Here is a 21,233-nt window from a genome sequence, read left to right on the forward strand (position 1 = left end):
GTACATTTTTAACACTCGCTGACAGGAAGGGACAATGGATAACCAGCGATTACTGACAAATCTTGATGTTGTGCAAATATTATCCTCTTCAGTTGAACTGCTAGCTGTTATCATAAGATCCTCTTGTCTGGAAGGATATTTTCGAAACCATATGTCAATATCCTCTAAAAATTCTGTGATAGAAGCAAAACTGTCTATTTTCAATCCTTCTCCAAACACATTATGCATTACATGCAAGTTGCATGTGCCAACATTTATCAGTCCTTCTTTTACACCATCATTTTTTAGACGCTGATCAATAATTTTAAAAACAGCCTTGTTTACATTCGGATCCATCACTACCAAGCATTATCACTTTCTTCAACGGTAATTTTGATTTCCTTATACAGTTCATGATTGCAGAATCAATATCTGTTGCTGTAGCGTGAAATACCATTTCAGAGCCAATATAGCTCTGCTGAATTTTGTTACATTCGTTACTCCAATATCGCACATGAATGTCAACTTGTTTGTGATTTGCTTCATCTAATGTCTCGTCATACATAAGTGTAAAAAAAGAAGAACTCCTCTCAACATCTTTAGTGATGAGGGATAGGTAATAGGGTCCTAATCCATGAGATATCTCATAAGAGATTTTTCGAGATGACAGCTTCATCTCTTTTGCGGCATTGTGCCCAGAAAACATCCTGGAAAATATTTTCATTATGCCATCAAAAGATGAAAATGATATGTTATTGACTGCCGCATGCAGGATGTAAAGAATTTCCGAAGAAATTATTTTTTCTTCTTCACTTAAGTTCCAAATAGAAGAAGTTGAAGAACTGGCTGCATTTGATAAACAAAGTCCTTTCTCACCGCAAGCTGTTGAGGTAGTAGTTAATTTGGATTGAGATGCATCAGTTGCAACTCCCACGAACTTCTTATGTTTTGCAGTGCTGGCATGTTGCAACAATTGCAACTTTTGGCTATTAGCGATAGAAATTTCTTTTTGGCAAAATCGGCAAATGCAATGGAATTCGTCTCTGCCGTCCTTGCACCAAAATTCAACTTTCTTTCCAGTGCAATCTTTCAAGTTAAGCCAATCTTCCTGAAACTTTGTTTGTCGAGGCATCTTTTAATAATATCAATCACACATGCTAAAACGATAATCACGGCAACACGTGACCCCCTCTAAGCCTAAATCATTCAGTACGCCTAATAGCAAGAAGCGAACGTACTGCTCCTTCCTCTCCACTGTTTGGTCACTTGCCAATTTTTCGATAGCGCAGAAAAATACGTACTTCTCCGCTCCGAACGGTTGCTAGGGCAACGACAGAGAAACTTTAATACGCTTGGCGAGAGAGTGGGGTACAGTCCGAGCTCAGATTTTTATGATTATCGCTCTTTTGTCGGTGCCGTTGCTGCGCTCGACGGTTTCGGCTGGAGGGAGTGTTGTCTTGGCGAAAGGTTGCCGAGAAATAGCCAAGTTTTAATTCTCATATTAAATAAAAGTAACGAATGATTTTGTTTAATGATGCATATATTCGGTTAAAAACCGGTCATTTGATAATTCAGGGCCAATTAGATATTTTTAAAGATCGCATGACTCCTCGTAAATTCTAATGCTAAAAGCAGTAACTAAACCTAACGAGGGGAACAGCTGGCGAGATTTCCGGGTTACACTGTTCCCCGTTTAGATTGGACTGTATCAGCCATCTAGTAACCCTATTCATTGGGCAGCAAACGGAGAGGAGAATTAAGCGCATTTCAGACACGTGGTTCCTTCTTGTGTTCAAAACCATTTCTCATCGATTCCCGTCTTTAAAAAAAAAAAATTCGGACAAATTTAGAATTTTTTTTTATTTCTACGTTTGATGAGAAAACAGAAAATATAGGACAAACAGCAATTTTCAAAATTATAGGACAAATATAGGACATTTTTTTTCAATATTTCAAAAATATAGGAAATATAGGAATTATAGGACGGCTGCGATCACTGTACAGGGGTAGAAGTGACCGACTTGTTACATATAGGACATTTTCCACAAAAAATATAGGACAAATATAGGACACATTATATGAATAATTTTGCTATGAAAAAAGAAATAATACATATCATATATTATTCAGTTATTCTTATCAATGATTTTGTTGAAAAAAAACCTCAAACAAAATATTTTACATCTATAATGACTTCCCTGTAGTTGAAAGAATAATTTTTGAAAAAAGTGTACTTTATAGACTAAATAACTAAACAAAATTTGAAGAAAGATAATTTATTTTTTTTCCTCACTCATGACCAAAGTACTAATTCCACTGCTCTTAGATTTTATATCTAAACTGAACCCTTTACCACTTGTATTAAACAAACAGAGCTTGAGAAGGATCCTTCTGACGTTTTTCAGAGTTTTCTTTATGCTTGAATGTTTTAGCATGCTGCCTTAATTGCGAAAATCCACTATTGCTTATGGGCACTGAACAGTTGCAAAAATGACAAAAAGCGATAAAATCCTTTAGTGCACCATGCACCAAAATTTGTAGAATTAATGTCCTCCTGATTCACCAACTCCACACGAAATGTTGTTAAGCAATGCGATTTCGCCATTATAATTCCACTTATTACAACAAACTACGTTTTAACATCATAAGGAACTAATTATTCCACGATCCCAAAATTCCACAAAAAGAAAAGATTGCAAAAAGAAAATTAGAACATTCCGATCAGAAAATGCAATGAACGCAAAAATATACCAACGAAAACCATGATGGAAAACAAAACAAACGGCTGTTGCCCCCCCCCCCCCCAATGCAAAATTCTAAAACCAACTTCAGCATTAGTTCTCGAAACTCCACCCACTATAGAGTGACGTCACATTGCTGTAGCTAATGAGAGAAGATGCCTGTTGCAGAATTTAGTCAGTTGAATTTTTTAATTTGAAATTCGTTTGGGCACGTACTTTCAGCGAAAAATCCGATGTCAGAAAGTTTATTTACCGTTCTTTTTAAATGATATATATGGTATAAAACGAGAATATAGGAAATATAGGACGATTTTGATGCTTTTTTTTTTAAATATAGGATATATAGGACTACTTCGACCCCTGTAAATACCGAAGCGAAATCCAAGTAGTGACGTCAGAGGCATAAAAGATTGAAGAACGCTTTTTTCGACCGATGCGTGGAAAGACATAATGTGTTCAGCATTAAAAAATTGTTTAAAAAAAAAACTATTGCGTATTTTTAAGAACTTCTTTTTTCTGAAGAGGGCGAAATGGTTTTACTATTACCAACTTAAATTTTAGAAATGAGGCTTTGATACTTCTCGCAGGATGATATATAAAAAAAAAAAAAAAAAAAAAAAAACAGGAAAAATGCAATTTAAAGGTTTTTTTGAAAAATTCATAAAAAATACAAAAAATGTTCTATCTTCAAACTTTTTTCATTCATCATATTTAAAATTAAATTTCCTGCACTATAGTACAAAAAATATTTGTATAGTGTGATTGGTTCGGACAGTGGCGTAGCTAGACCCGACTTTCGGGGGGGGGGTTACTTCTTATATCCCTATATATATATATATATATATATATATATATATATATATATATATATATATACACACACACATATATATATATATATATATATATATATATATATATATATATATACATATACATATATATATATATTATATACACACACACATATATATATATATATATATATATATATATATATATATATATATATATATATATATACATATAACATATATATATATATATATACACACACATATATATATCTATATATATATATATATATATATATATATATATACACACACATATATATATATATATATATATATATATATATATATGTATAATCGCTTGGAATTTTTTCCTTTTCTTCTTTATTTTTTTTCTTTCTCTTCTCTCTTCTTTTTCTCTTTTTTTTTGAGACTAACTTTTCGGGGGGGTTTTGTCCCCAAAACCCCCCCCTTAGCTACGCCCCCTGGGTTCGGAGTCTGTAAGGTAAAAAATGCAAAAAAAAAAAACATATAAAACATTAAATAACTATTTTTCTAATTAAAATATCAAAAATCGAAGCCTGAGGTGCACATCTTCAGCAAAAACTGCACCTGTATATCAAATTTCATCTTTCTAGGCCTTACCCGTTTTCCCGGGATGCGCGCCACACACACACACAAACATCTTATTTTATTATATGTATAGATGTTAGTTATGTATCGCTTGCATCACAGAAATATGCCGACTTTTTTTTTTTTTGTTCAGAGAAATATGCGTTATTTTGATTTCAGATTTGCTTTTCAGTAAACAATTTGAAAAAGATCGTTTTGTTTCTGTTTATAAGTGCGGCAGGCAGGCGAACAAGAATAATCACGTTGTGTGATCCTTCTCTCCCTGTGTCAGCAGTTCATTATGTCCAACAGACTGTTGCGGACAGCTTTATTTTTTCTTTTTTCTTCACTGCGGACATTTTTTTTTGCGGACAATTTTTATTCTTTCAGCTCTGGACAGAACTGTCCGCGATAGGGTTCTGTTCTCCGTGACATCGTCGCCGTGTCGCAGCTTTTCTGCCACTGGGGATTCTAACACGTATTTTTTGACGGTCATCAGTAATGTTTCTGTCTCGATGGCAATCTGCTGCAATTTTTCGAAATCAAACTACAATAGCACTGTTTTAGACAATCTTCAGTAAGGATAAGGAGAAGGGAGTTCATGGGTCCGTCCTTGGAACTATTTTGAAATTGGAGTTCTATAAATGCAGTTTTAGATGATCTCTGGTAATGTTAAGCAGAGTTGAAGTTTCATGGCTCTTTTGCGGCAGTTGTTCAAAATCAGAAACTTCAAAAATGCAATTATAGATTGTCTTCAATGTTAAATTGTGTTGGGGGGGGGGGGGATTTTTTGAGCTTTTTATGTGCTAAACACACAATTGAATGCCATTTTTTGGCAGTTTATCGAAATTGATGCTATAAAAAACGCAATTTTAGCCGGCCTTCGATGACGTTCTGAAGGAGGGGGGGAGTTCTCGGAGGCTTTTCTCTGGACATTTTTCAGAATTTAAGCCCTAGTAACGAATTTTATGACTAATTTTTAAGATGTTTGCGAAAACTGTGGAGAACAGGAGGGGAGGTTGGGGGACCTTCATCAGAAATTTTTTGAAAATTGTATCTTAAAAAAAGCAGTTTTAGGCGATTTTTGGAAATTGATAATTAATAATATTAATGAGATAAGAGGTTCAGGGTTGAAATTGAGTTTTCAGAAACTATTGTAGGTGGTTTTCGATAATGGGATTGAAGAAAGAAATTCACGGCTCTGCCGCAGAAATTGTTTCGAAATTGAGCCTTAAAAACAAAATTTATGACGGTCTTTAATAATGATAAGGGAGTGTTCTTCTGAAAACTTTTCAAAATTGAAGTACTAAACATGCATACAGGTAACCACCAAAAATTGGTCACACCACACAATACATAATACTTGATATTTCTGGAAATGGTCAAAATGATCAAACTGCTCTACTTCCATCAGCAGAGTCAAACATTATTGAAAGTTTGATAAAAATCATCTAATAGTGAATTGAAAAAACCCTATTGTTTTAAAAATGATACAAAGCATGGGAGGTAAAATAATATGGAAAATTCTTATATTAATATTGGCCAGGCATTGGGTTAAAAAATACATTATTTAAAAACTTTAAGATGAATTCTTATTGATTTTTTTCAGGTTAGTGAACAAGTGAAAGGCTGGAGCATAATGGTCAAGATTCTTACAAAAAAAAATTACTTTATCCATTTTTGACCCACTCTTTTTCATCGCTATCACACATGTTCATTGTACAGATCTGTACTAGTTCCAGAACAATTCATGATGAATTAAAATAAAATTAAACCCTGCAGACAATTTTTTGCAACAGATTATTTGACACCATTCTGTCTTCATTGAAAAATCTCTTTTTCAATGCTACTAAATTTTGGAAGGAGTGAGTCAAAAAAGTATCATTCTTACATCTTACTATTTCTTATTGAATAAATTTAAATATTTTTGTTTTCTCCAAAAATTTCGTTTACAACCCCACCCCCCCCCAAAAAAAAGTTTTTGATGCCGCAACTTGCGACGTAATCCCCCTCTATGGGCACCCCTGCTTCACTGTAAATTGCGTTGAAAGTATGCCACACAGAACAGATCTCATCAAAAAAATATCAATTCACATTTTCAGGACAAAATCGCTTCTCTGTGCAAATAAAAATTTCCCCAATTTCTCTTATGCTCCATGTTCATCCTCAAGGCAGTCGTTTTACCTTTCCTTGACACTTGGATACACCAAGCTGTTTACACTATTTCAGACATTAACTATTTATGTACCAAAATGAGTAGCAATAACATGTAGTTACCATTTATTTAATAACACTGAAAAAAAGACATTAACAAAAGGAATGTTTCCATTGAAAATTAGTTTACTATTTCTCCGACATCTCCAAAGAGAGCCTAAAAATGTTTTAGACTTCTGATTTTAAAAACTTTAAGGAATATCCCCCACTGCTACCTCATTTTCTAACTTCACAAAACATTGCTTAAAATTTATAGCGGAGAGCCCCTTACCCTGCCCCCCCCCTTCAATCACTTATTAATGGCCTAAAATGGTGTTTTTAATACTTCAGCAACAAAAAATGCTGTGAGAGAAAGCCTCAAACCTTCTTCCCATAGTTCACAAAAGATGGTCAAAACTTGGGTTTTTAACACTCCAGTATCGGAAATTTTCAAGAGCCCTAATGCGATCTCACCAAACATAAGAGAAAAGTTTTAAGACTTCAATTTAAAAACAAATAATTTTTTGAAAACGAAAGAAGTACTCCCCCCCCCATTAAGTCACCCAACGATTTTTCAAAATAGCATTCTTCACATACTTCAACATTGCAAGTTTTTCAGGGGATGTCCCTGCAAGCATAACTTTACAAAAGATAATGGCTTAAATTTGAATTTTTAACTCATCAATTTTAAAACATTTCCAGGGGGAGAGATATCCAAACATCTTCCCTTACTTTAACCAAACAGGACCCAAATTTACATTTTTAAGACTCCAGATTTAGAAGTTTCTCTAAACAGTCTTCCCTTCAGAGCCTTCAAATTTGAGTCACAAAAAGACAGCTGAAAGCTGTCAATAACACAACTTTGAAAATTTCTTGAAAGAGAGACCTCCAAACCCGTCTTTAAATTCACCACAAGATGTCTTAAATTTGCTTTTTTAATGCTTCAGTTTCAGAATTCGGAGCACCCACCCCTCCTTTATGTCACCAAAGACAACTTAAAAGTTAAAAGACCAAAATTCTGAAAATTTTCAAAATAAAGTTTTCAAATACATTCCCCTGTAATTCATCGAAGGATAGCTGGAGAGTTCTACTAAAATCTACTTTGAAAACTTTTGGGGGGTAGGGGCGAGTAGGGACAACCCCTGAATGATTTAATACTCCAGTTTTTACTACAGCATCTTTAAGACTCCAGTGTTGGACTTTTAAGACTTAAGTGTTTGATTTTTTTTTTACAAAGAGCCCCTCCTCCCTTTACCTAGACATTATCCAAGATAGCATAAAAGTTTCAAAACTTCAGTATCCAAAATGTTTTGGGAGAGAGTCTCAGAATCTCCTCTCTATTCATGCACTTAAAGATAGCCTAAAAGAGAGTTTCTAACAGTTCAGCTTTAAAATTTTTTAAAGAGAGTGTACCCTCCGACCTATTTCCCCCTAGTTCACCAAAGATGGGTTCAGTCTCAAACATTTCTCAAGAGAGAGCCCCTAAATCCTCTCTCTCTCTTTAAGTGATCTAAATATAGCTAAAACTCAGTTTAATTGCTTCAGATATAATTAACTTTTGGGTTAGAACACTCATCGAATTTCTCTAAAGTTCATCAAAGACTGCTTAAATTAGCGTTTTCAAGACGCCAACTTTTTTTTTCGAAGAAAAAAAAAAGCCCTTCATCCTCTGTTTTTAAGTCATTAAAAGCAGCTTCAAACTTTTTTACGACTCCAGTTTCCAGTTTAAAATATTCTAGCAGGAAATCCTGAGCCCCCCTACCTTAATTTTCTAAAGATCCTCCACACATTCAAAATTTTTTCTAGAAAGGGCCCCAAGAACCCCCTCTCCACAACCCCGAATATCCTTAGGTTACAAAAGAAATAATCCTTTTTAACACTTCAGTATCCAAAAATTGCATACTCACACTCTATTTCGCTTCTCATCTTCTCTGCCCCACCTCTAATCCACAAAGTCTTTCATTGACAGATCTTAGAATTTACTGATTCATCAAGCTCTGGATGATACTTAACAGGAACAGGTCAAAAATGCAGGAACAGTTGCCCACCAATGTTTGAAAACGTCTTTGATTTATTTTTCTCTCTCTACCACTTTCCCAAATCCCTGATTTTACCATGTTTTCTAGGTCTGTGGCCATCCTGATTTGATTTTTTTTTGCTGACATAAGATATTTTAAATATTTATTACTTCTTTCAGTAAAATAAAATGATTGAATACCACTGACTTGTGTAGTCATATTAGCATTTTTCGCAATATAAATGCTATTTTCTGAATGAATTTAATAATATGACACAGAACAATGGGTGATAGTGGCAGATTTCTCCCTTCCTCTGAGTTCCTTGACCAAAGAAAACCTTGAAGCTGTACTTCAATGTTGTTTTCATTGCTTAGAAAATAATATACACAAATTAAAATCATTTTTGAAGTATTTTGACTCTTACTTTTACAGTTCCTAAATCCATTGGAGTTTTTATTATATCATAATAGTCATGTAGGTTTAAAAGTTTGACATCCACTGTTTGTAAAATGGCCATGCATAACCCTGGAAAGTAAAAAGAAACAACATAAACATAAATATATTTAATACAGAATTTGATTGCAAAACATAACAATGATTTTTTTCATTTCTATATTTTAAATTATGTTAAAAAATAAAATAGATAAATAAATTAAAATAAAAAAAATACTAACCCCATGTTTTTTTGCAAACAATTCTTTTAAAACTATATGACAATATTTCATCTGTTCTGACATTTTATTCTTCTTAAACTTTGAATGGTTGGGCTAAAAAAATAGCTTAGTCATTAAAAAAAGCTCGAAAGAAAATACAATACATTAAAACAAAAAATAAATGAATACTTATGATAAAAAGAATGCCAATATGATACAGCAACATTTCAATTTATTACATTGAGAACATGAAAGATTTATAAATTTTTTTATAATTTCAGAATATATTCAGTAATTAAGTCAGGAAACAAAACAAAAACAAGAAGTCAGAACAAAACAATAATGACTTAAAGGGTCTTTCAGTAAGAGCTTGTAGAAGTTCAAATGAAATACAAAGGGCTGCGTGTTTTAACAAAAATATTTTTTTTTAATTAAGAGTTTATTATTTTACTTTTATAGCAGTGGCGTATACATGTTTTTACTTTGGAGGGGACCCATATAACCAAGATTAGCTTCCCTCCACACCCTTTTTTTTGTAATTTCAATTTTTTGAGAAGGGGGGGGGGGGGGGAGCAACAGTGCCCTGATCTTCTCATTTTTTTTTCAAGGTGGAGCAGGGACTTCATATTGTCATTCAATGGTACAACCAAAAAATAGTTTTAGGAGAGCACTCAAAACATTCTCGCTTCTAGTGGTTTGGAATTGTAACGGCCTAAGAATGCAGTTTTATACGGTCTCTGGTAATGATACAGAGAGGGAAAATTTGGAAGGCCTTCTGTGGGACACATTAAAAGAAATTGAAAATTTTAATAACACCATATATTTATTGACCTTAGTTTAATGGAAGGAATAGGACTTTTTTAAGTTGCCCCCGATGGTTTTTTTTAAAAAAATTTAGCGAAATCCATCACTCCTCGGCATGATCTTTCCGGAATTGAAGTTCTAAAACCGCAGTTTCAGACTAACTTCGATGATGTTACGGGCAGGGCAGCTCCCCCTAAGGATTATTTTGAATTAGTCATAACAAACAAAATGTCACACAAAGTTTTAAAGAGATATTCAGTAATATTAGGTGGGGGGATTTGAACACTCTCCCTCTTAAATTTTTCGAAATGGTAGTTTTTCTTTTTCAGATTTCATACCTGAGCACAGAACCCCGAAGTGGTTTTTTTTTTTTGGGGGGGGGGGGGGATAGGTAATAAGGAATCAAAAATTTAAAAAGTAGGCAAAAAATTACTTAAAAAAGTAGGAAAAAATAGGAAGAGATGGGACTGAAAACACGTCAAGAGGAAACAGATTTAGCATAAACTTAATTTCTTATGTAAAATAAACTAACAGTATTTTTGATTTACAACTGTCCCAAAAATAAACTAACAGTATTTTTGATTTATAACTGTCCCAAAAATAAACTAACAGTACTTTTGAAGTATTAAAGGGATTTAATGAAAGGCCAAGTCATAAAAACAAAATGAAAGAAACAAGCTGACAATTTTCAGTATGAAAAATAAACTGATAGAAACAAAGGTACTAAATACAAAAATATAAAAAATAAAATCCAAACAAACAAACCAAACAAAAAAAAAAAAAAAAAGCTTTCAACAAAACACTAATAAACGTTTGAAGTGTGAAAGAATAAAATGCAATATAGCGATCGCAACAAAAACGAAAACATTCCTTGGAGAGCATCCATTTATCATTTGAAAATACTAACACTTTCAGCTCCTGTTGTCATAAAGCACGATACAAAAAGAAAAGTAAATATTAATTTAATTTTAGTTGAAAATAATCAGCAGCTGACATGCATTCTTGCCTAAACAGGGGCAGATGTTTGAATTTGAAAAACAAAAGGAAAAAGACTGAAAATGAAAAACTAAAAGAAATTTGTTCATAAATATGGGACATAAAATTCATAATAAAATAATTAAAATAAATAAATAACGAAATAAGTAAACTAAAGGGTTTGTAGTATGTTACATATTTTTAGCATTCAACAAAATTTTTCTTTCCGGAACGTCATTTGGGGGGGGGGGGGGGGGGTGGGGGGCGGCGGGGGTCAGAAGGGTCAGTTTTCTCCCCTCCCTGGGCTTTAGAAAATTGAAGCTTAAACTAGACAAGTTTGTGTGGTTTTTGTTGTTTTCAGACAAAATTTGCATTCAGTATACATACTTCGCTAGCCATCCCCGGGGGAAAAATCAAAATGACGGGCCAGTTTTAATTTTAATCAAGCAATAAAAACGAATATTGTTTTATTGGTTTGATGATTTTTTTCCTCCTTCTTCCAAATTTTTTGTTATGAAATAAAAAGGAAAAAAATCCATGAATGATAAACACAACATTTTTACTCAATCCTCAGTATACAACAAAAATATTCGTCCCGGAAATGGTTCACGAAAATTGAGAGTGAGGGGGGGGGGGGGGCGGGGGAGCAACTCCTCGATATTGATGATATATAAGATTAGAAAATACCCATTAAAAAGAAAAAGAAATACAGTACATATTTGCTTGTGGCTCTATCTCCCCCCCCCCCCCCAACTTTTAAAAATGTGAAGAAATAAAAATGGAATCTCGCATTTAAATTGATTTCTGATTTTTCTCCAAAAATCGGAAATGTTTTGCCGAGTTTTTTTTTTTTTTTTTGCAAATACACTCTTTGCAAGGAAAGAAACTGAAATTTTATAATCATGTCTCCTGTTTAAAATGAACAATAATCATGTTTATGTATGAAAAAGGTTAGTTTCTGCGATTATTTTGAAGTGTTCCGTTTCTGCGAATTTCTGTTACATGTCGCTTTTATTTTGTACTAACATCAAGAAAATATGTACAGTGTACATATTTTTCATTTTTTGCTTCCTTACGTTCCTTTTAAGGTTTTTCATTGCATTTCTGTTTAAATAGAGCTTTATTTCGCTTGTAATAATCTATACGAAAAATTGGTGAATAGGAAATTCGGCTTTTCCGGCACTTTTTGAACAGTCGGCCATTTACTCAAATTAAAGCTTCTAATCGACGGGTAAGTAATATATAATTGCATCAGAATGTGCCGGTATCCATTTCTTTATTGTTTTGTTAAAACAGTAGGACTGAAGTCAGGGCGATAAAAAGAAGTCGATCATAAGCGCAGCAACAGTAAAAAAGACTTACAAAAAATTTAACTTTTAAACACGCAGACGCCTCGGCGTTCCTTCCAGAAAAAACTGTAGTCAGTCAATGAAAAGTTCAGGATCCGTTTGTTTCATTTGCTTTTCAAAATTGAAACATGCAGAAAATTATCGGTGCGGCATTGTAAAAATAAGAATCAATGCACAATTAGAAGTGCCATACTAAAGAAAGAAAAAGTAGGGAAAAAAAAAATAAGGAAAAAAAAAATAGTAGGAAAAATAGGAACTCTTCGGGGTCTGTGAGCAGTTGGACCCTCGTCCGAAATTTTTTCGCAATTGAAGTCTTAAAAATTCGGCATTCGATAATTGTCCCCTGGAATTTTTTTGACATTGAAGACCTGAAAACAAGGTTTGAGAAGCTTTTTAATGGTTTTAGTGGGTTGAGAGGGCTTGCGAAGTGTAGCATTTTGAAGACTTTTTTTACTTTTTGACCGATAGGGAAAAAGGGGAAAAAATGGGGCAGAGAAAGGTGAAAGAAATAGGGATAGTTGAAAGTAAATACCTGATCAATTATCAGTAAATTTTGAATTTTTTTTAATTTTAAGGTTATTTTCCAAATAAATTCAGATTGTTTTCCTAACATAAGGCAATTTTTAGAAAGGAGGAGTTCGTGAATCCTTCCCTGAAAGGTAAAACACAATTTCACGTCATCTTTGGAGACATTTAGACGTAAGGAATGGTTTTAGGAATCTTCCTCCGAAACTTTTCAAAATTGAAATCTTAAAGGTACAATTTCAGACTATTTTTGGAACCATACAGAAAGGGTGTTGGTTCGGGGACCCTCTTCCAGAAATGTTTTTGAAATTGATGTCCGAAAAAGGCCTACATAAATGTATTTTTAGGACATTAGTTTCCACTGTTACTCCAACCGAACTATTAAAACTTATTTTAAATTTCTTGCAGGGGACAAGAGTTAACGAGAGAAACATTTTCAAGATCCTACTTCTCAAACTGCCTTTTTGTTAAAATAACTTTGCTTCCCAAGACATGCTCTTTTCTTGAGTAAGGGGTACAGATCCTCTGACCCCTTCAGAAAACCATCGCCTGGTGCCATCTAACGCAGGGTTCCCAAACTTTAACAATTCGCGGCACCCTTTGAAGTATTAGAATTTTCTCACGGCATCCTAGTCTAGTTCTATATACATATTACTAAAGGACCCAACAGACATTGTTCTGTTCAAACTTCGTAAATTGAAAAGTTAAAAAACTTTGACTGTTTTGTTGAAAAAAATAAGTAAGTAGAAAACGTTTTAAGCTGCTTGATGTCAGAATGCGTATATTTATTACAACTTCATTTATCTAGTGCCAACTGAGCAGTTGCTTCATCAATTGTTTTTCTCGCGTACTGGAAAGATCTTCATAGATTGTATGGTTTGTTCCTTCAGTCATACCCAAAGGATAAAAATCATCCTTTGATATTAAGTTTAAAAAACTAACTCCCCATGAAGAAAAAACGGGAAATCCTGCTGCAACATCCCTCGTATGAAAAAGAATAAAACAATCTAATGGATATCATTTTCAAAAAAAATGAACAGTACCCTTAATAAGCGAAAATAACAAACACCCTCGTGATCTAAAATAAAAACGCTTGTCAACTAAAATGACTAAACACTCTTTAAAACACAAAAGCAAATCTTTGCAATTTAAAATATTTCACCAAATGAACAAAAAATACAATAAATTACATTAACAGAAGTAAACAAATAATCAAGCAACTGTATGGTTATGGCCAATGTTGCCAAGCCACCATGTTCCTTTAATCTAGCTGATCAGTGAGCGAAGTAAACTCCGACCGATTAGCGATCTCATCTTTTGAACGAAAACTTCTTATATTTGTCAAATTCGATCTTTCCCCCAAAGCTAAAAATCTTCCACTGCACTGATTTTGTGTGTACATAACTAGCGTGTTATGATTTATCTGCACGAAAATAAAATGTTTCTTCTTCAAGTTCCACCATCTTTTCCTTAAATAATGTACTGATTAGTTTGATAATCCTTAAAGTATTCTTGCCATTGGTGCCAAAACTCGGATGGATTTGAACCGAGAAACAAATGTTGTTATGTACGGTACTATCCAATCATTTGGTCAGGAAAACCTAAAGCACCGATCCGGTCACATGGTCTTTGGTTTAACTACGACAAAAAATAAGCATTTTGCGTGAACCTAATGAAAGAAACCAGATTTCTTCCAGTAATTTACTTTAAAATATATCACTGGACCTAAAATCGTTGCTTTCAAGAAATCAAGGCTTCACTCTTTCTCTACATTTTATCTATTCTCAATTGACATATCACAGTAGACGCGTACTTGTATTGATCTATCGTGCCTTCCACAATGATAAGTGTACCCAGAGAATGCCAGGAAAACATTCCTCAGACCATAATGCTCCCGCCTCCAGTTTGGACCGTTCCGGCAAATGGTTGCACGGTGGTTCCTTTCACAGGTTTCACGCCTTAGACGCCAACATCCATCTGTCCAATAGAGCATAAAATCCGATTCATCTGAAAACGCTACCTGTCGCCACTCAGTGGACGTCCAGCTGCTGTACTGGCGTGCAAATTCTAGCCTTCGTCGTCGATGAACAGCAGTCAGCATAAATGCACGAACCAGAAATCTGCTTTGGAGGCCCAGACGCAGCAATGTTTGCTGAATAGTAGTTTGGGAGACACTTTTGATAGCCCCTTGGTTCATGTTGGTGGTCAGTTGCTCAACGGTAGCCGGTCTATCTGCCCGAACACATCTCCGCAACCGTCGTTCGCACCTGTCATCTATGGCCCGTGGTGCACCACATTTGTCACGTCACTGATTTTGGACAGTTCTATTTTGCCATGCACGGTACACTTTTACCACGGCGGCACGCGAACAGTTCAGAAACTCAGCCGTTTCAGAAATGCTTCCACCCTTGGCCCAAAAGCCAATGATAATACCCTTTTGGACGTCGGATAAATTGCTTTGTTTCTGCATTACGCCAACGATTGAAATGTTTTCCGAAGACCTCACACACCCTTTAATATGCTCAACTGCACTGTGCTGCCACCTGCCTTCTGTGATTGGTTATTTAACTCTGATATGGAAAGTATGTGGTGGTCACATTAATGTGACTGGACTGTATTACCATGGACACTTTGCGGCTTCCCTCACCTCTTCGTGTGGCACCCAGTTCGAAAATCTCAGATGTAAAGTATTATAATTATTATCACTATCATATTTATTTATTCATTATTATTTTTTTGTTAGCTAAAAGTCTGAAAATTATTTGTGAGCAACTAAAACCAAAAATAACTACCTTTATTTAATTTTTTTTCCAGATTTTCGAGAATCTTTTTTAAATGATAGAGAAACTTCAAGGAGAAAGAGGATTTTGCTCTTTCTCCCAAACCGGACTCTCAAAATGTTGGGACTTTTTATCCCTTCTTGTTGGAAAGGTAGGAAGTAATTTGCAACAGGTTTAAACTTTTTTTTTTATGTTGGGGTTATAAGGTTTTATTGCTTAGTTTTAGCACAAATAAACTTAGAGAAAAGAGGGAAAATAGACTACTTTGTAGCTATGCTGTCTAAGCACTCAATCAATATCTACCTCAACAATTACAGGTGTTTCTGGGAGATCTTTTGATGGTTTTTTAATTGGTCGACCACTTTCACGCCTCGTTGATATTTTAGGAGTTTTATCAGGTGGAGCTGGAGGTATTGCTACTTCTATGACAGAACTTGCAGGCATAATAGCGTCTGCTTTCCGCTTGACACCCTTTTTTGCCTGAAATGAAAACATGAGAAAAAAAAATAACTTTCAATGGTTTCAATAAACAAACTTTAATAAATAAATGGACAGAATAATATACAACAATGATGCTTAAATCATGACAATAACACTCATACTTCATAGAACTTCAATTTCACACCGTCATGCATAATTTGTCTACTCATTCTTTTTTTACTTTTTAATCTGTATAGTATGAAACTAAAATTTGTTGTAATCAAAAGAAATGTATTGAAGGGGGAGGGGGGAATAAAAACAAGAATTCTACTTAACAGTTTGCCCAAACTTCTTTAATTTTAATACAAGACTTTTTTTAAAAAACCATAAACAGCAAAACTTCTTTAAGCGACCGCCTCCATTATTGAACAAACAATTTTCTAAGGCACTGATTAGCATCCCCCTCCCCAATATATTCAATGTCATTAGACGTCAAAGAGAGATCATCGAAATTTCTCGCAATGACCAACAAATTGCGAACCGTAGCAACAGCAAATGAAGGAATTTTTAGTTAGACAAAAGCAAAAGGGAGATAACAAAAGAAAAGTAGAAGATTTTAGATAGAAGTTTCAGTGTTCATACACTTGTGACTAAAAAAAATTCCTTGACTTTTCCAGGTTTTTTTTTAGAAAATTCCTGGTTACTCGCTTCATTCAAAATTAAGTTTTAATTACAATATTTTCAAAAAAAAAAAAAAAAAAATATTATTATTATTATTTTTTTGTGTTTTATTCAAAATTGTTTTCAATCGTTTACTACTTGTTGAAAACAAAGTAGATTTAATTTATTTTAGCTCTTCCAGGCTCCGCAGACAGTTTTTAGAAAAAAATAGCAGAAAAAATAGGAGCAAAAATTTCATAGGAAAAAATGGAAAATAATATTCTAAAAAAGGAAGAAAATTGTGTATATATATATATATATATACACACATACATCATAAGTACAAATTTAACTGTGAAAAAAGAGCTAAAAAGCTGTTCCATGTTTAATAAACATATAACAATTAATGAAAACAATTAGAAATTTTATTCAAGATAAAAATACCAGGAAATTGTTTTGCTTAAGAGAATGTTTTACTTATATATTTCAACTAACTATTGGCAAAAGGCTTCAGAGGAGGATTTATTAGGGGGCGGTGGAGCCGAAGTGACCTTCATTGCGTCCGTGACCGTTATTTTCTGAAACCAATGATATGGAATTAAAGAAATTACTTGCAATTGCTACAATTTTAATCAAGTAAATTCCATAAATTTTGATTTAAATTCGTTTTAGACAGTAGTGTAGTCGAGGATGGACTATATTACCTACTTTTTAAGTTTTACCCAAGCTCACCCTTTCACCCTTTTACTAAACTACAATAATTTTTATATTTGCATATACAGTGGCTCCCAAAAGTCTTCGTACACTTTGAAATTTTTTAGTAAAACCAAAATAACGCGAAACTGAATTCGAATATGAAGTCCAATATTTTTTCACATCATTCCTACGTCATTCTAAATAAAACCCTGCAGTTTTTTTCGAAATATTGACGGATTTTCTTTTTGAAATGGGTCAAAAAACGAAAAGAGAGAGAAATAATACGCCACAAAAGTCATCGTACATTCAAATATTTTCGAATAAATTCATAATTAAAATTATCATATGTCTTTTTTTTATTATTTTTGCATTGTGTGGACCCTTAAAAGTCATTTGGCTTTAATTTTTTGTTATATTATTCCCTAATATTGTGCTTATTACTTTAAAATGGCTGGTATTCGTAAAAAAACCACAAACATCATTCGAAATTTGAATTTTTTCTCGCAGTAGCGGTAAATTGGTTTGAAATGTCTCTAAATTAGTTAATTTATTCCATTCTATCGTAAAGTGCTTGATAAAATGCTTCAAATATAAGAACTGGTCCGAAAACAAGGTAAGAAAAGGTCAACCGGTAAAGTTGACAAAGCGTGATCGGAGATTTTTAGTTAAAAAAATTATGAAAAATACACATTTGAGTGCTGTAAAGGTTTCTGCAGAGTTAAATGAAACTTTTTAAATTTAATTTTCACCTAAAATTGTTCGCCAAATTCTCTGATTAGCTAGATTAAATGAGATCTCTTCCCGCAGAAATTTTCTTGGTCGTGCGAAAAACAGAAAGCTTAACGTTTTTCGTCGCAAAATCAATGATAAATAAGCTCAAAATGTTTTGGCATTACATCTTACTTACAGATGAAGAAAAATTCAACATTTTTGGTTAAATTGTTGTATAATTGTGAATAGAAGAAAATATTAGGAATTTAATCTTAAGAACTGAGTTTGACCAGTTAATCAGGACTGTGAAGGTGTTCTAGTGTGAGGGTGCATATCAGCATCAGGACTTGATAGTTTGGAATTTTTTGATGAAATAATGAATAATGCTGTTCATTTAAATATTTTAAAAACCAATTTTAAACTCTTAGCCAAAAATTTGGCTATCGGAAACAACTTTGTTTTTTATCAAGATAACGATAATATGCACACGGTTTTCAACGTTTGCGTCTAGTGCCTCAAAAATTGTCCTAAAGTTAAAAAATATCCCTTCAATCTCCAGATTTAAATTTAATGTAACATATTTAGAGATGTCTGGAGGCTAGAGTACGAAAATACGGCTTTGAAACGAAAATAGAGCTAGAAACAGTAAGACTCGATGTGTAGTTGAGCACTTACTCAGAAATTACGCAAAAAAAGAAAGAAAAAAGAATGAAATCTATTCCCAGACGTTTAAAAGGTGTTGTTGATACTGTATGCTATTCTACTAAATAATAACTTAATAAAAAATTAGATTATTCAATAATACGTAGGCATTTTTTAAAGTGTACGAAGACTTTTGTGAGATAAAATTTTCGGCACTTTTTGGTTTCTGATTTTTAAAAAATTAGGTTTTAATATTTTTTTAAAAAATTTTATGCAGTTTTGTTGAAAAATGATCATAGATCTTATAATTAAGTACCTATTCCAAAATATTAATTCTAACTAATGGATAGAGTCCTATTTCATTGAAAATCGTAGGTGTACGAACACTTTTGGGAGCCACTGTATGTGTCTTTCTAATTTTTTCTTCCATCACTATACTATACTTGTATGATAAGACGATGCTATGATTTAGATTGTAATGTGGGAATTCCGGGTAAAACTAGCAGATCCAAATGTGTCCAAACCAAAAGTTGAAATAACTTAATTAAGAAGGACAAAGTAAATTTCAGTCAATTTGAACCTTTTTAGGGGCTTCACAGGGATTTAGTTTTTGATATCATTTCAACGCTCTTAACAGTTAAATAACTCCAATCACAACTAAATTGGTTGCTGAGCTCACTTAGATCATTTTAGGATGAGCCTTCTGAGATTTCTATATCTAGTGGCGTAGCTAGGGTAAGGCGGAGGGGGCGGTCTGCCCCGGGGGGGGGGGGGGCATACTTTTGGGGGCCAGCAATTCAGCACCTTTAATGTCAAAAAATTTAAAAATTGTAATCATACTTTAAATCCATTATTGGAAGCAAAGAAAAAAACCCCCTTCAAAATGTAAGATTTTGGTAAGACTGTACAATTGCGCTTTTTAGTGTTCAAATTTTAAATATTTCCGTAGTGAACCTCTAAACCTTTCTCATCCTCTTTTCGTTCCTCTAAGACAGACTTAAATTTTATTTTTAAAACTTAAATTTCGGGAAATATTTCGGAAAAGACCCTGACTTCCTAATGTCACCAAAGGCTAAAACTGACCAGTTTTGATGAAGATTCGGGAGAGAACCCAAGCCCCCCAAACGTTACTTTTAACTGCAATTTTTGAAGCAAATTTAGAATATTTCTCCAAGATTTGCACCTGACACCCCCCCCCTCTTTTTCTGGTAGGAAGGATATTAAATTAGTTCCTCTTTATTTCCTTAAATGATGTTTTAAGTGCAATAATTTTTGACGGTTTAATGTACTACATGTCTTAATGAAAGGGTGGCAAATAGGGGAATCGCTGGGCAGAAACTATAGTAACGCCACTGTCAATATCATTGGGCTTGGGAGGCATTTTAACCTGTTTCGGAAAAGTTAAAAATCAGTGAAGTTTGTTCATGAACTTCACTGTAATCGCTGATTTTAAAATGCAAATTACACCCCCCCCCCCCAAAAAAAAATGCGAAGGAGCATCCCTCAAGCGTAATGAAAATAGCCTTAAAGAATAAAAGCCCTCAGAAGAAAAAAAACTTTCTAAAAAATTCCAATGGCGCGAATTTGTACCATGGAACTCCCCCCCCTTTCCCCGCCAAGAAAGACCCTCCGTTTAATTAGCCTTTTTGTTTATTAGAGTTTATTATTTTACTATTATAGAGTGTTTTCTGCAATTTTTGAGTGATTTTTTAAGTAATAGAATTTTTAAAAGAGAGGATTTTTTTGCTCCCCCCCCCCCTCCCAAACCCGACGCACAAAATGGTAGGACTATTTACCCCCCTTTTTTCGGAAGGGTAGAAGTTATTTGAAACATATTTAACATTTTTTGTTTGAGGGGGGGGGGGGTGATGTTCGTGTTTTGTGTTTTTTTCGCTTAGTTTTACTGTACTATTGGGGGGGGGGGCAGGGTTAACAGAGACAGCTTTTTCTTTATCTGTAAGGTTGCTTAATTTACATAGCTGCATTCAATAGAGTAAAAGGAAATCTGTGTAAAAAAAAACAACCTTACAGGCACAGGAGCAGTCCTTTTTTTAACTGTAAATTAAGGCTCAATAGTTTTAACTTTGAGGGGGAAAAAGCACAGATAATCGGTGCATCATTAATTTTGTACTTTCATAGCAAATAGTCTGTGGGCAGTGGCGGATCCAACGAAGGGGGCCCCCCCCAGGTTTGTTCAAATTCAAAAGTTAAGGGATGATAACGCCTGACTGCATCTCTTAACTTATCACTACCAATGATGGTTAACCATCTCATTTCAAGGCTCCAATTTCGAACAATTTCTGATGGCGAATCTCGTTCCTTTCTCTTGCGTCATAAAAGATGGCATACAATTGTGTTTTTTGAGACTTCAATTTCGAAAAATTGACTGAAAGGAGATCCCATGTCTTTCTTTCCTGATCTTTCAACATCATTTAAATATCGTCTAAAACAGAGTTTTCAGATCTCTTACATTGAAAAGTTTTTGGAAAAAAGTTCTGAACCCCATGTCTTCTGCTACGTCATCAAAGATGGCCTACAATTGCGTTTTTAGAACTACAGTTCCAAAAATTTTTCCGGGGGGAACCCCCAAACCTCCTGGTTTTTAGCATCAATAAAGATATATTAAATTGCATTTTTGAAGCTTTAATATCATAAAACAACTAGGAGAATTCCGGAAACTC

General features: G+C 33.8%; 1 protein-coding gene across 1 annotated transcript in view; it reads right to left on the minus strand.

The window, feature by feature from the left end:
- LOC129230533 (bromodomain-containing protein 3-like) overlaps positions 1-21,233 on the minus strand; it is a 215,644-nt gene that overhangs the window by 75,230 nt on the left and 119,181 nt on the right. Inside the window, 4 exon segments of the mRNA XM_054864940.1 lie at positions 8,762-8,838; positions 8,841-8,862; positions 9,012-9,104; positions 15,727-15,903. Coding sequence (XP_054720915.1) covers positions 8,762-8,838; positions 8,841-8,862; positions 9,012-9,104; positions 15,727-15,903 — 369 coding nt within the window.

This window comes from Uloborus diversus, chromosome 1 (assembly GCF_026930045.1).
Source record: "Uloborus diversus isolate 005 chromosome 1, Udiv.v.3.1, whole genome shotgun sequence".
NCBI classification, from domain to species: domain Eukaryota; kingdom Metazoa; phylum Arthropoda; class Arachnida; order Araneae; family Uloboridae; genus Uloborus; species Uloborus diversus.